Source organism: Eschrichtius robustus, chromosome 3, assembly GCF_028021215.1.
Source record: "Eschrichtius robustus isolate mEscRob2 chromosome 3, mEscRob2.pri, whole genome shotgun sequence".
NCBI lineage: Eukaryota > Metazoa > Chordata > Mammalia > Artiodactyla > Eschrichtiidae > Eschrichtius > Eschrichtius robustus.
In genome coordinates, this window is record NC_090826.1 from 83961143 (window position 1) to 83984639 (window position 23497).

The following is a 23497-nucleotide window of genomic DNA, read 5'->3' on the forward strand; positions in this document are numbered from 1 at the left end:
GCAGGGGATTCTGGGGTCCTTGGCAGCCAGACCTTGGTCCAGAAAGGGAGTGTGCGTTCGGGTGGTCGCACCCTTCTGGTCCCATAAGGAAGGATTGGCAAGTGGAGGGGTCTCTAAAGTGTGGGAACTCCATTGCCTGGGTCTGCGGATTAAATGAGCCACTGCACGCACTGTGCTTAGTGCAGCACCTGGCATTGTTGCTAGCATGTGATAAACCATGCAAGCTACTGTTACTATTGTTGTGGTGGCAGTGCTGTTGGAAGGGATCTCAAAGATGATCTCGTCCAAATCCCTCATGTTACATAGGTGGTGAGGAAACACAGACATATTACAATTAACCGTGATTAAACACATGCCTAGTGGCAAAGCCACAACCTGACCCAGGGCTCTTACCATGCAGCTGCCTTTCCTCTGCTCCATAATGCAATCTCCTCAGCAGCACGAAGACTTTAGGGTCAGCACTGACTTTAATATTCCTAGTCCACAGAGGTGACCTGTGCTATGGCCGTCTTCTGAATAGGAGCAGGGAGTGTGTCCTTGGAGAAAGGGGACACCTTCAGTGGGAGCCAGTGCCGGGAGCCTCCTGTGAAGGTCTCATCAAGTTGAGGTGGGAACACCTCAAATATTTACTGAACAATGAGAAGCACAGCCCTTACATGGATAAAGAAGAAGGTGACATTCTGTACTCGAGAGCAGTGTAGTGAAAGCTCCAGGACTGAATATTCTAAGTCAGAAAAACGTATTCTGGTTCAGAAATCAGATTTGCAGACTGACTGAATTTCCTCTCATGAGTTAAATATGAACAAAAGTAATTTGTAAATTTCCTTCCTTGTTCTCATTTTAAAACCTAGTTTGTTTCATTTTACCTGTAATCAATACATTCTTTGACTTTTTAGCAGTTGAAGATTACTAACATGATTTATATTTTTGAAACTTTTAATTATGGAAATGCTCAAATACATACAAAAGTAAAGGGAATAATATAATATGATGAAGTTTGGGTATAATGATTTCCAGTGTACCCACTGTCCCCCCCGCCCTGCTTCCAGGGAGATCACCCATGGCTAATCCTGTTTCATCTGTAAAACTGCCTTCCTTCCCCACCCTGGCAATGAAGTTTGAATCAAATCTCAGACTTTTTATCATTTCATCCATAAACACTTTGTTTTCTATAAGACTTTGATGAATTTTAAGCTCTTTCTCCATCTGGCTGCTTTAGACTTTAGTTTGTTCAGCTGGGGAATCAACGGACCAAAGCTTAGGCCCTTCTAGAGGCCTTGCATGGTCATAGGTCCAGAGAATTCAGAGCAAATCAGCTTGAAAATGGAGCCTCTATCATTTGGCTGCCAGGCTGGAACTGAACAAGGCAACATTTTGGATACTTTTTATTCCTTGCTGAATTTCTGCCAACTCTGTATATGGTATTTCCATAAAAGTCTTGTTTTCTTTCTCTTTTCTTTGAAGAATGAAGCTTCTTTCCCCTTTTTTCGAAAGAGAAGACTGTCATTCCAGACTCCATCCCTCCTGCTGCTGTCGCCTTTTCTTCTGTTTGATTTCTGCACTAGTCTCAGTTTGCAAATTCTGGGGTTTGGCAGTTCACAGGAGGACCCAGGGATGGGGAGGGTGGCCCTACGCAATGTCATTGAAAGATTACTGTACTTCAATCACTGGAGCTCAACTGAAAACTTTGAAAAGTTCTCTTTATAATCATTGAATTTTAAATAATTATCCTAAAAAGACTGAGGGAAGAAAAAGGATGCCAAGTTCACATTTCCCTGCCAGAAACACTGTTCTTATTTTCAGTTGAATGGCTTGGCTATTAATTAAGGCTTCGTGCTCCGCAGCTATCTCTTTGTCTACATTCTTGCCGCTAATCATCATACATGTGACACATGACTTCTGTTTAAATGCTAAAGTTTATTAGAGTGGAAAAAAAAAATCAGTTATACAGGGAAGGAAAAGAGATTAGGAATCAAGTCCAAGCATTTGCTTATTCATCTGCATATGGTTAAAAGATTTAAAAGAATCCATTGGTTTCTATTTCACTGCTACATGCAGGCCAAGGAGCAAGGAGAAAAGAAAAAAAAAAAGCCTTTTCCTATCCATGGTGTAGAAATACACTTTCTTCCTTTTGCCTTGGAGGGAGAAATCATCTCCTCTCCTAATATTAAGCCAAAGTAACCAAACTTTAGAGGGACTGGCTCCTTCTGAAAAGTTATTGTTCTAATTACCTACTGCTTTGAAATGAATTCCCCGAAAACTTAGCGGCAGAAAACAGCAAGCATTTAATTCTGCTCATGGACGCTGTGGGTCAGAAATTCACTGGGCACAGAAGGGAGGGCTTTCCTCTGCTCCATGGTGTTTGAGCCTCAGCTGGGAGGATTAGAAAGGCTGGGAGTGACTCAAATGGCGGGGCTGGAATCATCTGGAGGCTTCTCCCCTCACACGTCTAGCACCTGGACTGAGATGACGCAAAGCCTGTGCTCAGCTGTGACCGTGACCTTGAACACCTACACCTGGCCTCTCCGTGGGGCTTGCGCTTCTCACAGCCTGGTGGCTGCGTTCTGTGAGGGCATCCCCCGGGGAATGTCTGAGTTAGAATGTCACTTCCCACTCTCGCTGCATTCTGGTGGCCGCTTTAAATTCCAAGGGAGAGCAAGCAAACTCCACTTCTGCGTGAGGAAGCGGCCAGGTCATATTCAGAGCATGTGGCTGGCCAACTTTGGAAAATACAGTTCACCTCCGTGGTCTGGGTTGAGGCCCTTTAGGGAGGAGGTGGGAGAGGGAGTTACTGCGTGCCAAGGCCATCTTCTCCCTCCAGGCCCCCCACTGGCTCTTTTCACCCAGTTCTTACTCAGCTCTTTCCCAGTGGCCACGCTTTGTCCCCAGCACCTTCAGTCTTTGTTCGGTCTCTGGTCGTGGGCAGAGATGGAATCACAGTAAACAAAAACACTCCCTGTAGCAGCTTCCTGGCTGCTGTGCTTAGTTTTTGCTTTGTCTTTCTTCATCTGTATACACACCCACAAATATCTAAGGACAGATTCCCTGACTACTGATGATAGTTTTTTTCATTGAGAAATAATTCACACGCCATAAGGTACACCCTTTTAAAGTGTACAACTCAGTGGGTTTTAGTATATTCATAGTTGTACAACCATCACCACTATCGAATTCTAGAACATCTCACTTAGAAAATCTCACATCCATTTAAAGTCACCCTCATTGCCCTCTCCCACAGCACCTGGCAACAATGAATCTACTTTCTCTCAATGGATTTGCCTATTCTGGACAGTTCATATAAATGGAATCATACAATATGCGGGTTTTTATGATTGGCTTATTTCCCTTAGCATGTTTTCAAGGTTCATTCGTCTATGCTGTAGCATGTCATGAATTAGTCACATCCTTTTTGTGACTGAATAATATTTCATTGTACAGATATATCACTTTTGTTAATCCATCCGTTAGTTTGGTGGACATCTGGGTTGTTCCCACCTTTTGACTATTATGAATAATGCTGGAATGAATGTTTGGGTACAGGATTTGTGTGAACATGTTTTCAATTCTCTGGGGTATATACCTAGGAGTGGAACTGCTGGGTCCCATGGTAACCTTAATTCTTTGAGGAACTGCCGGACTGTTTTCCACAGCTGCTGAACCATTCTACACTCCTACCAGCAATGTGTAAGGGTTTCAATTTCTCCACATTCTTGGCAACATATGTTATTTTCTGCTTTGTTTGATAAAGACCATCCTAGAGGGTGGGAAGTGGTTGCTGGGCTTAGTTTAAGGAGAGCCTTCCTTTAGGCCACTACATACCAAGGAAGCCACCTTGGTTGCCTGGAGACATAAGATAACTGAGGGCTTACTATGTGTTAGGCTCTGTGCTAAAGGCAGCACATGTATCATCTAGTTTGGTGTTCACAACTCTAAAACTAGGTACCATTATTATGCCTATTTGACAAGTAAACAAAGTGAGGCACAGAATAACTTGCTAGAAAAGGGACGAGGTTTGGAAGACATGAATTTCCCATACTAAAAAAAAGTTAGAGAACTTGGATACTAATGAAGGAGTCTGGTGGTCTAAGTAAAAGTTAAAAAAAAATTTTTTTTTTGAAACAAAACAAAAAACACCAGGTACATTGTAGCTGGCCAAATTCGAAGCTGGCCTCCAGTATTCTAACCATGATGCCCACACCCCGTACGATCCCCTATCCTGAAGGAGAGATGGGACCTATGAATATCATGGGCTATTGCTCTCCTGATTATGTTATATTAATATGGCAAAAGGGATTTTGAGGACGTTATTATGGTTCCTAGTCAGTTGACACTGATTTAATTAAAAGGGAGATTACCGTAGGTGTGCCTGACCCCAGTCACCTGAGTCCTTAAAAGAGACAAGCTGCAGTAGAGACTCTCCTGCTGGCCATTAAGAAACAGGTCACCATGAGCCCTACAGCTGCAAGGAACTGAATTCAGCCAGCAACACCCTGAACAAGTTTGGAAGATCTAGAGTTCCAGATCAGAACCCAGTCCTGGCTGTCACCTTGATTACAGCCTGTGAGACCCTGAGAAGAGAACTAGTTAAGCCCTGAATGGGTTTCTAACCTACGGAGCTGTGAGATAATGACTGTTATTTTAAGCCACTAAGTTTGCTGCACTTTGTTACACAGCAATAGAAAACTAGTACACAGAGCACAGACTGACTAAAGGCTGCTAGAGGAGATGAACTCATCGGTGCGTCATTATACATAAAGAACAGCACTTCTCAAAATGTGGCCCAGGGACCCCTGGGGGCCCTCAAGGTCTTTTCAGGGCTCCATGAGGTCAAAACTATTGTCATGTGATTAAGGCATACTGAGGTGTTATCGGTCATTTTCCTTCTCATTATTTTATAGTTTTCTAGATGCTACAGGACGTGTGATGATGTCATTGCTCTCAAGGTTAACAGAATGTGTCCCCGTCTATTCCTATGTTTAAAAAATTTCTGGTTTAATTTCTAATGTGGTAAATATTGACAAATATAACCCCCATAAACAAAAGTTCATTGGGGTCTTTCAATAATTTTTAATGAGGTCTTGAGACCAAAAAGCTTGAGAACCACTGGTCCAGATGAAATGGAACTAAGTAGGCCTAGACAAAGTCTGAAGGTATAAGAATTTATGTACTTACTTAATGGCTACATTCTGTCCTGAGCTGTGGTAGGTGTGACCAAGAGTGGAGCAAGGCACAAAAGCAGCATGAGGTACAGTCCCTGAAGTAAGGCAAACATAAAGAATTAATTAGCAAAAGCATCCGTGTCTTCCCTTCACAGGTGTTTATGTAAGTACAAGGTATTGCAATATGATGGTACATAATCCGTGCTAACCTTAGGTGTGGGCGGCTAGGACACAGAAGTGTGTAGAGAAGAAGCTGCTGAAACCAGGCTATGGGGGAACCGGGGATGTTTTACGGGAGAGGTGAAATGTAAGTTGGGAGGGGAAGTGGGAAGAGGACAAATATTTCAGGCACTCTGCCTCAAATCTCAGCTGAAATGTCTCTTTCTTAGAGAGGTCTTTCCTGATATCCCTCTCCAGAGCAGTCAGCACTGTATTCCCTTCACAGCACCCTGTTGATTTCCTTTCTAGCACTTTTAAAATTTTAAACCTAACATAACTGTTCAAGTAAGTCTGGCTGGAGCTACAGTACCTTGGTTCAAATGCCAGCTCTGCTACTTTCTAGTTGTAAAATCTTAGATAAGTTACTTAATCTCTTTATGCCTCAGTTCCTCAAAAAAATGTGCTAACAAAGCAAGGAATTTATGTTAAAGAGTTAGCTTAGTTGTGACCATGGGACTAAAAAGGAAGGTTGGATATGAACTAGTTCAAATGCAGAATCAATGGGTGAAATCAGATGACAAGGAGAGAAGAGGATGAAAAGATAAGGGAAAATTCTGGGGATATTAAAAAAAAAAAAGAAAGGCAACCAATTATATGTGGATTAAAGAAAGAGTAAAAAAACAAAAATTATTCCAAAGTTTGTTGTTTGAGCGAGATGGCAGAGCCTGGCGTCAGGTGACTACTTTGAAGGGAAAAGGAGGAGGCGTGTCAAATCCACGTTTAAAGTGAATGGGAACTAGAACACAGACCACTTGATTTTAGAGTCCTGGGGTGCTGGGGCTTACAGAAGCAAGCTCATGGCAGATGACGAAATCTGGATGTCTGCTCATCGTTTGCCAAAGCTGAAATCATGGGGAAGAAACTACACAAGGTCCCCAACACCGAGCTGTATGGAGGACGACCTTCTTTAATATTCACGATGGCATTACTGTGGCTAAAAGAAGCTTCATACATTGCTATCAAACTCTTTTTGGTGAGATGGGGCTTTTTAGGAGATATGAAGCACAGATTCAATGCAGGGAGCTGCACAGTAAGAGGTGGTACATTTCCCAACGTTAACCTATCTTGGTAAAGGCAATTAAACAGTGTGTTTCCAGTTGCTTTTATACGGGGAAGCTTGGGTCATCTCCCTTCTAGCAAGGACCTCTTGCTATTCAGTTTTAAAGTGTACAACATTCCTCTTGTTGGCATGGTTTCATAGCACTCTTCGTTCCAGGCGAAAGCTTCCTGTGATGACTTTTGGATGTCCCTTCTGAAACATTTAGGGTTTGACCTGGCAAGCTGCTGAGACCCTTTAGGACAGCTGAACTGTAGATAAAAATCTTCCAGGGAAGTAGGTGTGGGCAGGATGTGTGGTTTCCCTGCCTCTCATTTAAGGACTGATGCAACTAATTTTTCATGAATAGTCTCTTCCAGTAAGAGCTGCATTCCAGAGTGCCTCAAGAGAAATTGGAAAGGACAAGTTAGCTACTGATTTCTTCAGTTTCAGTTGAGACTAGAGCACTAGCTTTCTTCATGCCTCAGAAATGCACAGCAGGGATACAGTCCCTACTGCAATCTCAAACCAGCGCCCTTTGCTAGTGTGACCCTGAGGACTTGAATTAGCCATAACAATAAGACACAGGGGAATAGGCATTTGTTTACCAAATAATCTGGAACTGAGCAAGAAGGCATGATCCCATGTGCCTCAGCCGGGCTCTGAAACGTGTGCATAGCAGCCCGAACCCAGGAAGATATTTCTGAACTTTTAGTGATATAACACACACAGATTCTTTCTCTGACATTCCAGGCTAACCACCGTCTAAGTTAAGGCTCTGCAAAACATCTGGGACATACGTTTCTGGAAAAAATCATGGCTTCTTTTCTACAATTCTCCATGGCCTAAGCATTGTAAGCTCTGGCCCGACAGGAGCCAATGCAGCAGGCTTAGTTGCAGGGGCCCTGGGACAGCTGCCCTGGAGCACAGACAGGCATTAACTGCACTGAACAAAGTCCACTCATCAACTATTCACCTAGTGCCACTCAGGAACAGTGACAGAGAAAAACTTTTCAAAGATGCCTAAAAGGTACGTGCTGCTGTCTCTAAAAAAAAAAAAAAAAAATCACTTTCTCCCTAGAAAAGTAGAGGCTTACTTCATCTCCGCTCCTGGTGGAACCACACAAATATGCTACCTGATATTTCAGACCTTTACGTCAGGTGACACAGAGACAGTGCCTGAGATCTGAGATTGAAAGTCAAAGCACAGTGAACTAGTGCTTGGCTGCCCCGCTGGCCACCGAACCCAGACGGCAAAGTGCTTTCACTATTCTGAGTCTTCTGCCATGCGTTTCTCCAGCCAAAAACCTGGGAAAATGTCCTGACAGATGCACCTACTTTACTTTATTCAGAGAAGGAGAATTTCTAAAAGAACAAGAAAGGCTAGGGTAGCCTCAGCATTTTAATTTTATGTCATCTTGGGTGATCAAGCCTCTTTTCACCAAAAGTCAATTTCTTTGTTAATTTCTTACCATTTCTTTATTACAATTATATCATACTTATAAGACAGATTTAAGAGGAAAAAAAAAAACTTAAACATCACAAGAGGTCTTCTCATTGTTTGTTGCCTTGTTAAAATAGCAGGGAGGGGAATGGAATTCCTGTTTATTGCAGAGCTGCTGGGCCAGGCCCTGCGTTAGGTGTTGTACTTCTGTTGTAGTTGACATGGCTCTTTAGGAGCACAGATTCTGAAGCAGGGCCAGCTAAATAATCGGCAAGGTCCAGTGCAAAATACAATGTGAGCCTCTTGTTCAAAATATGCTAAGAAATTCAAGAGAGAGACAGCACAGTATTAAACCAAGTGTTGGGCCCTCCTAACTATGGGTCCCTATGTGGTCGCAGAGGCCACATGCCCATGAAACTGGCTCTGCTCTTAAGCTTGGGCTCGAATTCTCGATTTGGCACTTACTAGTCATATGAGCTTGGAAAGTCATCTGTAAAATGGGGGTAATAACAGTCCCTACCTCATTGAGTTGTTATTAGAGTTAAATGAGTTAATATTTGAAAAGTGCTTAGAAGAACACCTGGCATACAACAAGCACTTAAGTAAATGCTAAGTAAATATATACTCTCCTGAGCCTACACATCTTAAAATGCCAGAGATAGCTATAGCCACAAAATCGTGAATTTACTATAACATTAAAAAAAATGTTTTGAGAGTTCGGCCCTGATAAACAGAACCATGTTTTTACTCGTATGACAGTAGTCACCTTCTAATTTATTTTAACAAACAAAAGATTTTAAAAGATATCCTGGAGTGAGGCCAACTACTCACAAAGCAAAACCAAAGAATAAAAACAGATACTGGTTTATGCGCTCAGTTCTGGAAGCCTGTGGAGTGCAAATTGTCATGAAGCCAATTTAATATAACTGCTTCCTTTAGGCTGAAAGGATTCACTAGGGACCTCTCTGCTTCCATACAGGAAATAAAGCCTGTTGTGTCTGAACAAAAACTAAAATATTTTTCTTTTTCTTTCTATAATGCAGAATACTGTAAAAAAAAAAAAAAAAAAGCTGTAGAACAGGAAATGTGGCTAATCATACAAATTCTATATTTAGTTCTAGAAAATATTAGTAAAATATTAGTAAAACAAGTCAGAAGATAACTTGCAGGTAGTGGTAAACACCTTTATATAGAACAGAAATTTGGAGCACAGAGGCATAAACACTTAATGGTTTATTAATGTTTGTTTTATAAAAGCAACCTCAGTTTCCTCACTGGGTTACTTATACATTTCTTTACTCTTGACCACCAATAATTCTCAGGATTCTCAAAAGCTTTTACAATAAACATGCAGTTTTTTGTTCCCCATTTATAGTAAATATTGTTGACTGCAAAATTCTAAAGAAGTAAGATGTCATTCATCAAACAATTCGCCCGAGGTAGACAGATTTGGGATATTTCTCCTTAAGAGTCGGCCACTGAACAATGAAGTAATCGGAGAGGTGAAACAGAATCTTTCCGGACAGGGATAAATGTTCCACTCGGCAGATGCTTTCAACGTAGACAATGATCACTTTCTTTATTCCTAGTATCCCAAGGAGAAGGGCAGATATACAGATAGGAACACATGTTCCTGGTCCGTTACATAACACCTTGAAAAAAAAAAAAAAGTTGAAGGTCAAATAAAAACACAGAATACTGCTCTAATTTTAAACTAAAAACAGTCCAATATTAGGGAGGATTTTTTTATTATTCTAAGTCTTGAGCGATTCCTTGTTAAGATCCGGTCTGTAGCAAACTCGTGCAGTTAGAAGCCAGGTGGGGCTGTGTTGTCGGCTCTCCTGCTTACCAACTGTGTGAGCTGGGACAAAGCGGTTCACTTCTCTGCACCTGGGTGGCCTGTCCTGTGCTACAGGACGTGTGCACACAGTGCCTGGTGCTCAGCCAGCACCCACGGGATGGGTGCGTGTTGCTCTTCTCTGACTGCTTTGTGGATCTTGAATGTCACACAAACATATGGAAAACAGATAAAATCAGTTGTGATTCACAGTTTTCTCATATACTGACTTGTTCGTGTTGCTTTTTTAAAGTAATCTAATTAATAGTTGGAGGACTGACATGTTAAGATACAGGAGAAAATGTCTTTAAATGACTAATTATGTAGAATATTTTTGTTGGAGGTAGAATCACTGTAGGAGTTCAATCCAACGCATGGGATATTCGAGAGAAGGTTACTAAATGAATGAGATTTTCCCTCAAGAGAATTTAATCCACACTTGTGATCCAGAGAGTTTTAATGCTTTTGACTTCGGCGAATTTTTATAGAAAGCCACTGATTAAAAACAATTTAGTTGGTGAACCTAATAAGAGAAATAAAAATTTAACTCATAGAGTAACTGCAAAGAATTTTTATAAGTTTTTTTAAGAAAATGAGGGGAAAGCTATTACACAGAATTGTTGGTAAGATAATTTACTATTATTTTCAGAGGAGAAAAAGCATTTTGCACAACATCTCAATCATATGCTCATGCTGACTGAATTAGTACAATCTAATAAAGCATTTTTTACCCCACAAATCATAAAACAGGAGATCTGTGGTCGTCTACACACGCCTACTGGGTATTACCTACAATGTCACATGATCGCTCCAGCACAAGGCCCACAAAACTTAACAGACATCAGAGAATCTTAGAGATGAAAGGGTCCCCAGAAATACTGTCTAACCATCCCAGCATTGCAGGGACCTTCCCCAACAGATGTCTGTTGGGGCTGTGAGACAAGGTGAGGGATATAACGGTTCGGTAAAGGTCATGTGAACTAAGCCCCACCCTTCCTGGAGGCAGGACCACCTGGAACACCATTCACAGAGCTTTGGGATCAGAGAGAGTAGCCTGTTTCAGGTAGGAACCAATCCTTTTTAGTCTTCCTTAGCTCCCACCTATGAGTTAAACCCCCTGCCTGTCTTTTATGAAGAACTTTTGTTCAGACTTTCTCCTGAAGTACCAGCTACTAAGCTGCTCTCCAGGCCAGTGCTCTTTAATCCCCACTAAGTTGCCCCTATAACCTTTCTTCATAGACCCTCAATGGAGCATAAAAGAAAGAAAAAATGGGACAGGGAGTCAGGAGAACGGGGTTAAACAAGCTGTGTACTAGCTCTGTGACCTTGGACGATGGTAATCGTAATTACCACCTCAGCTCTCACTACCACTATTTATTAACAACACATCGTGGTCAGGTACTTCACTGAACATTTCACATGTATTCTTTCAGTTAATCCTCAGAGCAATCATTTGAGGCAAGCTTTCATATCCCTTTTTGCAGAATAGGAATCTGAGGCCCAGAGAGATTGGGCCAGCTGCCTGATCACACGTCTAGTCCAGACTAGATGACCTTTCCGTTAGCTCCAGGATTTGATAATTCTTTGAGTCTCATTTGTTTCTAGTTTTGTCTGAAGCCTAAGTTACAAGATTGTTCTGAATCCTTTCAGGGTTTAGAATTCTAAAAATCCTATTAATGCAAGGTTTCTCTAATAATGGCACTATTGACATTTTGGACCAGATTATTTTTCCTCGTGGGGCCAGTCCTGTGCATCGTAGAATGTTCAGCAGCATCCCCGGCCTCTACCCACAAGATTCCGGTAGCCAGGAAGATCAAGAATGTCTCCAGGCATTGCCAACTCTCCAGTTGAGAACCACGGTGTTCATGTATTCCCTAATCCTTGGATTATCTGTGTCGCTTTTCTCAATTTTTTTTTTCCGTAGTACAGAACAAAATAATATAAAGGTCGCATGTTGGATCTTGAATGTCACAAAAATATTTTCATGTTTGTTGCCTTTAAAAAAAATGTACATATCCACATGTGTTCCTTTCAGAGTCTGGTCGGCCCGCTATACACAAGCTGTGAATACATTAATAGAGATGTCTGGATACAGGAGCGGAAGTGACTGGGCACTGGTGGGAGATGCTTTAATAACCTGCCATAGATCAGAGGCAAAAGGTAAAAGTGGAAATTAAAGGTATTTTGTTTATCTCTGTTGTATCTCTATTTTGAGGTACCTTACTACAAAAGTCCCAGAAACAATAAAATCACAAAACCCTAAACCAAGTATAAAAAAAAAAAAAAAATCTTAAGGAAAACTTAGGCAAAGGAAAGCTTCTTTTAATTAAGCACAGGTTTTAACTCTGAGTTTTACAGTAGCCTGGGCAAAAATTTAAAAATTGGGGATTATGGAATAAATGGAGCATACCAGAGAGACTTATTCCAAGCACTAAACAAACTAGAATTTACTGAGATAGCCTGGGTAAAGACTTTAAATAATATAATGGTTAAGTTGTCTTTTTAATTTTATAAAAAACACAGAAATACTCTTCATATTTCTATTTCTTAAAACATAAGTTCTCAGTAAACGTGGGTACACTGCTCTTACTAACTCTCTACCTCATTACTTTGTAAGCTCCTTATGAGCAGGGTCAATTTCTAGGACCATCTATGTTTTGCACCTGGAACAAAATAGGCACTCACTAAATTCTGCTGAAAGGAAGGAAGGAAAAGGATTGAAGGATAAGGGAGGAGGGAATCCTTTGCCTATCATATATGAAGTCAAACGTTCGCTTTGCCAGACTTGAGCCTGTTTGTAAGCTCTATCATACACATTTATCATGAACATAATGGCTGTGACTGGCAACTTAAAAATTTTTTACTATCTCAGATCCATCGCCTTTTCCTCAGGGGAACCACTGTATCCCTTGCTCTCAACTTAAATGTTTGAATAGAGTTGACTCCACACTCAACTATAAGGAGAGGACATATGACTCCAGTCTGACCAGTTAGATCATCAAATTTCCCTGGCCAAAGTCATCTGTTCAGGGAAGAGCATATAATCCAGTGAGAAACCACAAGACGTAGTGGGACATTTGTTGGGGCTACTGAGAGAGCAGTACCTTTTCTGTTGTACTGGCACCTAGGAGAATGTGGGCCTGGCAATGTTAACATCTATCTTGCCACCATGTGGAGAGCTTGAGAATGAAGCCATCGCAAAGCAGAAGAGAGCAGAGCTGAGAGATGAAGACAGGCCAGGTCCCAAAGATAGCATTTAAGATCCATGAATCCAGCTGTGCCTGAGGAAACCAGATCTACCCCTAGACTTGCCAGGTATGTGAGGGAATATATTCCATTTTTGCTTAAGCCAGTTTGAATCAGGACTTCTGTCATTAGCAATAAAAAGCATCCTAACTGACACAGCCCTTTATTTTGTCTAACTCCCTGACTAAGCTCCGACTGTCTGCAGTGCCAACCGGTAGGTGTTCATACGTGCCTGTTGGATGAATTAACAAATCAATAAACTTCTCTGAGAGCAGGAAATCCAAGAGATGTACTAAAGATAATATAAATTATGTGTCTAGAAAACTGAAGGAGGTCAGGGCTAAAATAAACATGAAGTCATGAGGATAGATGAGCCAGATCAAGGATCAAGAAAAGTTACAAGAGGATTGTTGTTCTGTAGATTTGGGTCACCACAGGTCAAGTCCTGTTGGCTGAGACATGACATCGGCATGCATGAAAAGACATATTTAACTAGGGTAGTCTGAACGTAACTCTTAGCCTAGTAGGAACCCCATACACAGAATACGGGCCAAGACCTTTGGGGTCCTGGGTTGGTTTGAAAGTCAGAGACCATAAAGTTGAGGGTGATCCAAGCATATGAAGGTGAGATTGAAAGCCAGATGGAGAGTCCAACTAGTCTGTAATCTAAAGAGACTGGACAGAAAAGCGGAGTCCAACTCTGAGGCACTGGCCTGAAAACCAGACTTTTGGACACCAGCCTCTTGCTGGTGGAGGAGGAGGCTGGAGAGAGCTAACGAACTGAGGAACACAGCTGCAGGCAAGGTTTTACTGAGCTTCCAGGGCCATGGAAGAAGCTGGAGAACTAGAGCCCATTGTCAAAGCTGAGCTGGCTTGGGAAGACAGTCTCTATGGAGGTCACAGGTTCTGTCAAAACCAACACTTCCATATATAGGATATTGGTTCCACTATGTAGACAGGTAAAAGGGGAGATGAGGAAGGGAGTAAACACTGAGATGTAGGACTAGTCAGGAGACACAGGAAGAAGAGCTCGGTTGTAAGGCTTAAAAAGAAGCCTTACAGGTAAGGTGCTTAATAATGCACCCTTCTTTTTTTTCTTTGTTTGTATTTTATTGATACCCTTTATTTACTAATTTATTTTTTTAACATCTTTATTGGAGTGCAATTGCTTTACAATGTTGTGTTAGTTTCTGCTGTATAACAAAGTGAAACAGCTATACGTACACATATATCCCCATATCCCATCCCTTTTGCATCTCCCTCCCACCCTCCCTAGCCCACCCCTCTGGCTGGTCACAAAGCACCGAGCTGATCTCCCTGTGCTATGCAGCTGCTTCCCACTAGCTATCTATTTTACATTTGGTAGTGTATATATGTCAATGCTACTCGCTCAATTCATCCCAGCTTACCCTTCCCCCTCCCCATGTCCTCACGTCCATTCTCTATGTCTGTGTCGTTCCTGTCCTGCCCCTAGGTTCATCAGAACCTTTTTTTTTTTTTTTCAAGATTCCATACATATGTGTTAGCATACGGTATTTGTTTTTCTCTTTCTGACTTACTTCACTCTGTATGACAGACTCTAGGTACATCCACCTCACTACAAATAACTCAATTTCGTTTCCCTTTATGGCTGAGTAATATTCCATTGTATATATGTGCCACATCTTCTTTATCCATTCATCTGTCAATGGACACCTAGGTTGCTTCCATGTCCTGGCTATAGTAAATAGTGCTGCAATGAACACTGTGGTACATGACTCTTTTTGAATTATGGTTTTCTCAGGGTATATGCCCAGTAGTGGGATTGCTGGGTCATATGGTAGTTCTATTTTTAGTTTTGTTTTTTTTTTTATTTATTTATTTATTTATTTATTTATTTATTTATTTATGGCTGTGTTGGGTCTTCGTTTCTGTGCGAGGGCTTTCTCTAGCTGCGGCAAGCGGGGGCCACTCTTCATCGCGGTGCGCGGGCCTCTCACCATCGCGGCCTCTCTTGTTGCGGAGCACAGGCTCCAGACGCGCAGGCTCAGTAGTTGTGGCTCACGGACCCAGTTGCTCCGCGGCATGCGGGATCCTCCCAGACCAGGGCTCGAACCCGCGTCCCCTGCATTGGCAGGCGGACTCCCAACCACTGCGCCACCAGGGAAGCCCTATTTTTAGTTTTTTAAGGAACCTCCATACTGTTCTCCATAGTGGCTGTACCAATTTACATTCCCACCAACAGTGCAAGAGGCTTCCCTTTTCTCCACACCCTCTCCAGCATTTATTGCTTGTAGATTTTTTGATGATGGTCATTCTCACCAGTGTGAGGTGATACATCATTGTAGTTTTGATTTGCATTTCTCTAATGATTAGTGATGTTGACCATCCTTTCATGTGTTCATTGGCAATCTGTATATCTTCTTTGAAGAAATGTCTATTTAGATCTTCTGCCCATTTTTGGATTGGGTTGTTTGTTTTTTTGATATTGAGCTGCATGAGCTGCTTGTATATTTTGGAGATTAATCCTTTGTCAGTTGCTTTGTTTGCAAATATTTTCCCCCATTCTAAGGGTTGTCTTTTCTTCTTGTTTATGTTTTCCTTTGCTGTGCAAAAGCTTTTAAGTTTCATTAGGTCCTACTTGTTTATTTTTGCTTTTATTTCCATTTCTCTAGGAGATGAGTCAAAAAGGATCTTGCTGTGATTTATGACAAAGAGTGTTCTTCCTATGTTTTCCTCTAAGAGTTTTATAGTGTCTGGCCTTACATTTAGGTCTATAATCCATTTTGAGTTTATTTTTGTGTATGGTGTTAGGGAGTGTTCTAATTTCATTCTTTTACATGTAGCTGTCCAGTTTTTCCAGCACCACTTATTGAAGAGGCTGTCTTGTCTCCAGTGTATATTTTTGCCTCCTTTATCAAATATAAGGTGACCATATGTGCGTGAGTTTATCTCTGGGCTTTCTATCCTGTTCCATTAATCTATATTTCTGTTTTTGTGCCAGTACCATACTGTCTTGATTACTGTAGTACAATCTGAAGTCAGGAAGTGTGATTCCTCCAGCCCCGTTTTTCTTTCTCAAGATTGCTTTGGCCATTTGGGGTCTTTTGTGTTTCCATACAAACTGTGAAATTTTTTGTTCTAGTTCTGTAAAAAATGCCATTGGTAGTTTGATAGGGATTGCACTGAACTTGTAGATTGCTTTGGGTAGTATAGTCATTTACACAATGTTGATTCTTCCAATTCAAGAACATGGTATATCTCTCCATCTGTTTGTATCATCTTTAATTTCTTTCATCAGTGTCTTATAGTTTTCTGCTTACAGGTCTTTTGTCTCCTTAGGTAGGTTTATTCCTAGGTATTTTATTCTTTTTGTTGCAGTGGTCAATGAGAGTGCTTCCTTAATTTGTCTTTCAGATTCTTCATCAAAAATGTATAGGAATGCAAGAGATTTCTGTGCATTAGTTTTGTATCCTGCTACTCTACCAAATTCATTGATTAGCTCTAGTAGTCTTCTGGTAGCATCTTTAGGATTCTCTGTGTATAGTATCATGTCATCTGCAAACAGTGACAGTTTTACTTCTTCTTTTCTGATTTGGATTCCTTTTATTTCTTTTACTTCTCTGACTGCTGTGGATAAAACTTCCAAAACTATGTTGGATAACAGCAGTGAGAGTGGGCAACCTTGTCTTGCTCCTGATCTTAGATAAAATGGTTTCAGTTTTTCACCATTGAGAATGATGTTGGCTGTGGGTTTGTCATATATAGCCTTTATTATGTTGGGGTAAGTTCCCTCTATGACTACTTTCTGGAGAGTTTTTATCATAAATGGGTGTTGAATTTTATTGAAAGCTTTTTCTGCATCTATTGAGATGATCATATGGTTTTTATCCTTCAATTTGTTAATATGGTGTATCACATTGATTGATTTGCATATATTGAAGAATCCTTGCATTCCTGGGATAAACCCCACTTGATCATGGTGTATGCTCCTTTTAATGTGCTGTTGGATTCTGTTTGCTAGTATTTTGTTGAGGAATTTTGCATCTATGTTCATCAGTGATATTGGCCTGTAGTTTTCTTTTTTTGTGACATCTTTGTCTGGTTTTGGTATCAGGGAGATGGTGGTCTCATAGAATGAGTTTGGGAGTATTCCTCCCTCTGCTATATTTTTGAAGAGTTTGAGAAGGATAGGTGTTAGCGCTTCTCTAAATGTTTCACAGAATTCACCTGTGAAGCCATCTGGTCCTGGACTTCTGTTTGTTGGAAGATTGTTAATCACAGTTTCAATTTCAGTGCTTGTGATTGGTCTCTTTATATTTTCTATTTCTCCCTGGTTCAGGCTTGGAAAGTTGTGCTTTTCTAAGGATTTGTCCATTTCTTCCAGGGTGTCCATTTTATTGGCATATAGTGGCTTGTAGTACTCCCTCATGATCTGTTGTATTTCTGCAGGGTCAGTTGTTACTTCTCCTTTTTCATTTCTAATTCTGTTGATTTGAGTCTTCTCCCTTTTTTCTTGATGACTCTGGCTAGTGGTGTATCAATTTTGTTTATCTTCTCAAAGAACCAGCTTTTAGTTTTATTGACCTTTGCTATTCCTTCATTTCTTTTTCTTTTATTTCTGATCTGATCTTTATGATTTCTTTCCTTCTGCTAACTTTGGCGTTTTTTTGTTCTTCTTTCTCTAACTTCTTTAGGTGTAAGGCTAGGTTGTTTGAGATTTTTCTTGTTTCTTGAGGTAGGACTCTACTGCTATAAACTTGCCTCTTAAAACTGCTTTTGCTCCATCCCATAGGTTTTGGGTTGTTGTGTTTTCACTGTCATTTGTTTCTAGGTATATTTTTATTTCCTCTTTGATTTCTTCAGTGATCTCTTGGTTATTTAGTAGCATATTGTTTAGCCTCCATGTGTTTGTTATTTTTTACAGTTTTTTTTCCTGTAATTGATATCTAGTCTCATAGTGTTGTGGTCGGAAAAGATACTTGATACGATTTAAATGTTCTTAAATTTACCAAGGCTTGATTGTGATCTATCCTGGAGAATGTTTCATGAGCACTTGAGAAGAAAGTGTATTCTGTTGTTTTTGGATAGAATGTCCTATAAATATCAATTAAGTATATCTTGTTTAATGTGTCATTTAAAGCTTGTGTTCCTTATTTATTTTCATTTTGGATGATCTGTCCATTGGTGAAAGTGGGGTGTTAAAGTCCCGTACTATGATTGTGTTACTGTCGATTTCCCCTTTTATGGCTGTTAGCATTTGCCTTATGTATTGAGGTGCTCCTATGTTGGGTGCATAAATATTTACAATTGTTATATCTTCTTCTTGGATTGATCCCTTGATCATTATGTAGTGTCCTTGTCTCTTGTAACATTCTTTATTTTAAAGTCTATTTTATCTGATACGAGTATTGCTACTCCAGCTTTCTTTTGATTTCCATTTGCATGGAATATCCTTTTCCATCCCCTCACTTTCAGTCTGTATGTGTCCCTAGGTCTGAAGTAGGTCTCTTGTAGACAGCATATATATGGGTCTTGTTTTTGTATCCTTTCAGTGAGCCTGTGTCTTTTCGTTGGAGCATTTAATCCATTCACGTTTAAGGTAATTATCGATATGTATGTTCCTATTACCATTTTCTTAATTGTTTTGCGTTTGTTTTTGTAGGTCCTTTTCTTCTCTTATGCTTCCCACTTAGAGAAGTTCCTGCAGCCTTTGTTATAGAGCTGTTTTGGTGGTGATGAATTCTCTTAGCTTTTGCTTGTCTGTAAAGCTTTTCATTTCTCCATCAAATCTGAATGAGATCCTTGCCGGGTAGAGTAATCTTGGTTGTAGGTTCTTCCCTTTCATCACTTTAAATATGTCATGCCACTCCCTTCTGGCTTGTAGAGTTTCTGCTGAGAAATCAGCTGTTAACCTTATGGGAGTTCCCTTGTATGTTATTTGTCACTTTTCTCTTGCTGTTTCAATAATTTTTCTTTGTCTTTAATTTTTGCCAATTTTTTTTTAATTAATTAATTGATTTTATTTATTATTATTATTATTGGCTGTGTTGGGTCTTTGTTTCTGTGCAAGTGCTTTCTCTAGTTGCGGCAAGTGGGGGCCACTCTGCATTGCGATGCGCGGGCCTCTCACTATCGCGGCCTCTCTTGTTGCGGAGCACAGGCTCCAGACGCGCAGGCTCAGTAGTTGTGGCTCACGGGCCTAATTGCTCTGCGGCATGTGGGATCTTCCCAGACCAGGGCTCGAACCCGTGTCCCCTGCATTGGCAGGCAGATTCTCAACCACTGCGCCACCAGGGAAGCCCAATTTTTGCCAATTTGATTACTGTATTTCTCCGCATGTTTCTCCTTGGGTGTATCCTGTATGGTACTCTCTGTGCTTCCTGGACTTGGGTGGCTATTTCCTTTCCTATGTTAGGGAAGTTTTCGACTATAATCTCTTCAAATATTTTCTCGGGTCCTTTCTCTCTCTCTTCTCCTTCTGGGACCCCTATAATGCGAATGTTGGTGTGTTTAATGTTGTCTCAGAGATCTCTGAGACTGTCCTCAATTCTTTTCATTCCTTTTTCTTTATTCTGCTCTGCAGTAGTTATTTACATTGTTTTCTCTTCCAAGTCACTTACCCGTTCTTCTGTTTCAGTTATTCTGGTATTGATTCCTTCTAGGGAATTTTAAATTTCATTTATTGTGTTGCTCATCATTGTTTGTTTACTCTTTAGTTCTTCTAGGTCCTCGTTAAACGTTTCTTGTATTTTCTCCATTCTGTTTCCAAGATTTTGGATATTTTTACTATCATTCCTCTGAATTGTTTTTCAGGTAGACTGTCTACTTCCTCTTCATTTGTTTGGTCTGGTGGGTTTTTACCTTGCTCCTTCATCTACTACATATTTCTCTGTCTTCCCATTTTGCCTAACTTACTGTGTTTGGGGTCTCCTTTTCGCAGGCTGCAGGTCTGTAGTTCCCATTGTTTTTGGTGTCTGCCCCAAGTGGGTAAGGTTGGTTCAGTGGCTTGTGTAGGCTTCCGGGTGGAGGGGACTGGTGCCTGTGTTCTGGTGCGTGGGGCTAGATCTTGTCTTTCTGGTGGGCAGGGCTGCGTCCAGTGGTGTGTTTTGGGGTGTCTGTGACCTTAGTATGATTTTAGGCAGCCTCTCTGCTAATGGGTGGGGTTGTGTTCCTGTCTTGCTAGTTGTTTGGCATGGGGTGTCCAGCACTGGAGCTTGCTTGTTGTTGAGTGCAGCTGGGTCTGAGCATTGAGACAGAGATCTCTAGGAGGGCTCTTGCCGATTGATATTACATGGGGCCGGGAAGTCTCTGGTGGTCTAATGTCCTGAACTCAGCTCTCCCACTTCAGAGGCTCAGGCCTGACAACAGGCTGGAGCACCAAGACCCTCTCAGCCACACAGCTCAGAAGAAAAGAAAGAAAAAAAAATTTTTTTTAATAAAATAATTAAAATAAAAAGATAAAAAAATTATTAAAATGAAAAAGGTAAAAAACATTTAAAAAAAAAGAAGAGAGAAACCAAACCCATAAACAAATCCACCAATGATAACAAGCGCTAAAAACTATACTAAGATAAACATAAAAGTCAGAAACAAGTCAGTTGCAGACAGCAAACCCCAAGTCTATAGCTGCTCCCAAAGTCCACCGCCTCAATTTTGGGTTGCTTCATTGTCTATTCAGGTATTCCACAGATGCAGGGTACCTCAAGTTGATTGTGGGGATTTAATCCACTGCTCCTGAGGCTGCACGGACAGATTCTCCTTTCTCTTCTTTGTTCGCACAGCTCCTGGGGTTCAGCTTTGGTTTTGGCCCCACCTCTGCATGTAGGTTGCCCTCAGGCTTCTGTTCCCATCCAAACAGGACGGGGTTAAAGGAGCGGCTGATTAGGGTGCTCTGGCTCACTCACGCCGGGGGGAGGTAGGGGTATGGTAGTTATAATTGGAATGCGGGGCAAGCCTGCGGCAGCAGAGATCAGCATGACGTTGCAACAGCCTGAGGCGTGCCGTGTGTCCTCCCGGGGAAGTTGTCCCTGAATCACGGGACCCTGGCAGAGGCAGGCTGCACAGGCTCCTGGCGGGGGTGGGGGGCAGGGGGTTGTGGATAGTGACCTGTGCTTGCACACAGGATTCTTGGTGGCTGCAGCAGCAGCATTAGCATCTCATGCCCATCTCTGGTGTCTGTGCTGAGAGCCGCGGCTCACGCCCATCTTTGGAGCTTGTTTAGGAGGTGCTCTGAATCCCCTCTCCTCGCGCGGCCTGGAACACTGGTCTCTTGCCTCTTAGGCAGGTCCAGACTTTTTCCCGGACTCCCTCCTGGCTAGCTGTAGCGCACTAGCCCCCTTCAGGCTGTGTTCACGCCACCAACCCCAGTCCTCTCCCTGGGATCTGACCTCCGAAGCCCGAGCCTCAGCTCCTAGTCCCCGCCTGCCCCGGCAGGTGAGCAGACAAGCCTCTCGGGCTGGTGAGTGTTGATCAGCACCGATCCTCTGTACGGGAATCTCTCCGCTTTGCCCTCCGCACCCCTGTTGATGAACTCTCCTCCGTGGCTCTGAAGCTTCTCCCCCCCCTCCAACACCCCCCGTCTCCACCAGTGAAGGGGCTTCCTAGTGTGTGGAAACCTTTCCTCCTTCACAGCTCCCTCTCAGAGGCACAGGTCCCGTCCTTATTCTTTTGTCTCTATTTTTTCTTTTTTCTTTTGCCCTACCCAGGTACGTGGGGATTTTCTTGCCTTTTGGGAAGTCTGAGGTCTTCTGCCAGCGTTCACTAGGTGTTCTGTAGGATTTGTTCCACATTTAGATGTATTTCTGATGTATTTATGGGGAGGAAGGTGATCTCCTCATCTTATTCCTCTGCTATTTTGAAGGTCCCCCCTCTTCTTTTTAAAACTTTTATTTATTTACTTATTTTGGCTGTGTTGGGTCTTCGTTGCCGCGTGCGGGCTTTCTCTAGTTGCGGCGAGCAGGGGCTATGCTTCGTTGTGGTGCGCGGGCTTCTCATTGCAGTAGCTTCTCTTGTTGCAGAGCACAGGCTCTAGGCGTGCGAGCTTCAGTCATTGTGGCACACGGGCTCAGTAGTTGTGGCTCGTGGGCTCTAGAGCACAGGCTCAGTAGTTGTGGCACACGGGCTTAGCTGCTCTGCAGCATGTGGGATCTTCCTGGACCAGGGCTCGAACCCATGCCCCCTGCTTTGGCAGGCGGATTCTTGACCACTGCGCCACCAGGGAAGCCCAAAAATGCATCCTTCTTATTTTAGAAAATAAGAAAACCACAAAGTCACTTGCCTTAGCCGACAGAGACAAAATCTTCAGATTTGGGTAAGAGAAGCGTAATGGAAACCCCAGAGATGCCTACTTCCGTGAATCACTGAGCTAAAATACGGGGAGGGGAAGATGAGCATGAGGGAGGGAAAGATCAGATAGGAGCTGGGTGAGCTAAGCAGGGCTGGGGAAAGGCTTACAGAATGGAACAAATGATCTATACGTGAACATAAAGACTGCGGGAACGAACTGGTGGTGAGGGAGGAACTGATTATATAGAAAAAAAGTGAGTTCTTTCAACACCAGGAGAAAAGAGTAAGAATTCAGAGTATTTAGTTTGAGATTGGTTTGGGAAAAATTGTACCTTCTGAGAACATGACAAAGGATAAAAATGGTGGCACAGGAAGTTTGCCCTCAACAGATTTTTCTTTCAATATTTATAACTTTCCAGCTCAATGTGAAAAGTGAGGAAAAGCAAAAAGAAGATACTGATCCTTCTAATTTCATCAATCTGTTAACATTTTGGTGTATTATCTTCATATACACATTTATATTTCACTATAAAATATGTTCATGTATGCATATATATAATCTGAGAGCTTATATATAAATATTGTAGTTTTTTTTTGAAGTTTTGTTTAGTTATATTTTTGTGTGTTGTGGAAAATTTTTTAAATTCATGATTTTTAATGACTGCATATATTTAATCCTATGGATATCTCATAATTCATCTAACTATTCCTTCATTGTTGGAAATCCAGGCTGACTCCTTTTTTTTGCTATTCTAAATCATGCTGTTATGAACATTTTTGTATATAAATCTGTGACCCTTAAGGTTTTACTTTTGCATTGAACTATGTTCCAGAGTTCTTGCTGAGTGAGAAGTTAGAAGAAACAGCTTCAAGGGCTTAAGGAAGTTGTAGAAAGTTTAATAAAACAACTGTCCTGAATTGGGGATGGGCCATGTGGCCTTTTGTTTTTTTTTTTGTTCCTGTCTGGAAACTGAGTGACTTCCCACTGTATGAGTTGTGACAGCAGGCAGAGCCCATCTCACAAGTGAGATACTCCTTTCTGTGTTCCCTCTGCAGCCAGTGGATGGGCCGTGACTTGGCCAGATGTTTCTGCCTAGGTGTGATCAGGAGCTGGTGGTGCAGAGAAGCAAGGCCAGAGGAGAATCTGTTCTGGTGGCAAAGGTGCCACTGGCAGAGTCTGGCATCCAGTACCAGTGGGGCCAGCTACACTGTTCACTATCCAGCAGTGGTGGCAGCAGTGTTCCTCCAAACCAGCTCTCAGGCCATGGAATTTTGGCTGTGGTTCTAGC

General features: G+C 41.8%; 1 protein-coding gene across 3 annotated transcripts in view; it reads right to left on the reverse strand.

Moving 5' to 3' along the window:
- Positions 1-9066: 9066 nt before the first annotated feature.
- Positions 9067-23497, reverse strand: part of ALG14 (ALG14 UDP-N-acetylglucosaminyltransferase subunit) — a 102598-nt gene continuing 88167 nt past the window's right edge. For 2 of the 3 annotated variants that reach the window (XM_068540378.1, XM_068540376.1), the window contains one exon: positions 9067-9510. In XM_068540378.1, coding sequence (XP_068396479.1) covers positions 9280-9510 — 231 coding nt within the window. In that variant the 3' untranslated portion in view covers positions 9067-9279. The remainder of the gene's footprint in view (positions 9511-23497) is intronic. The other variant, XM_068540377.1, reaches the window with a different exon arrangement.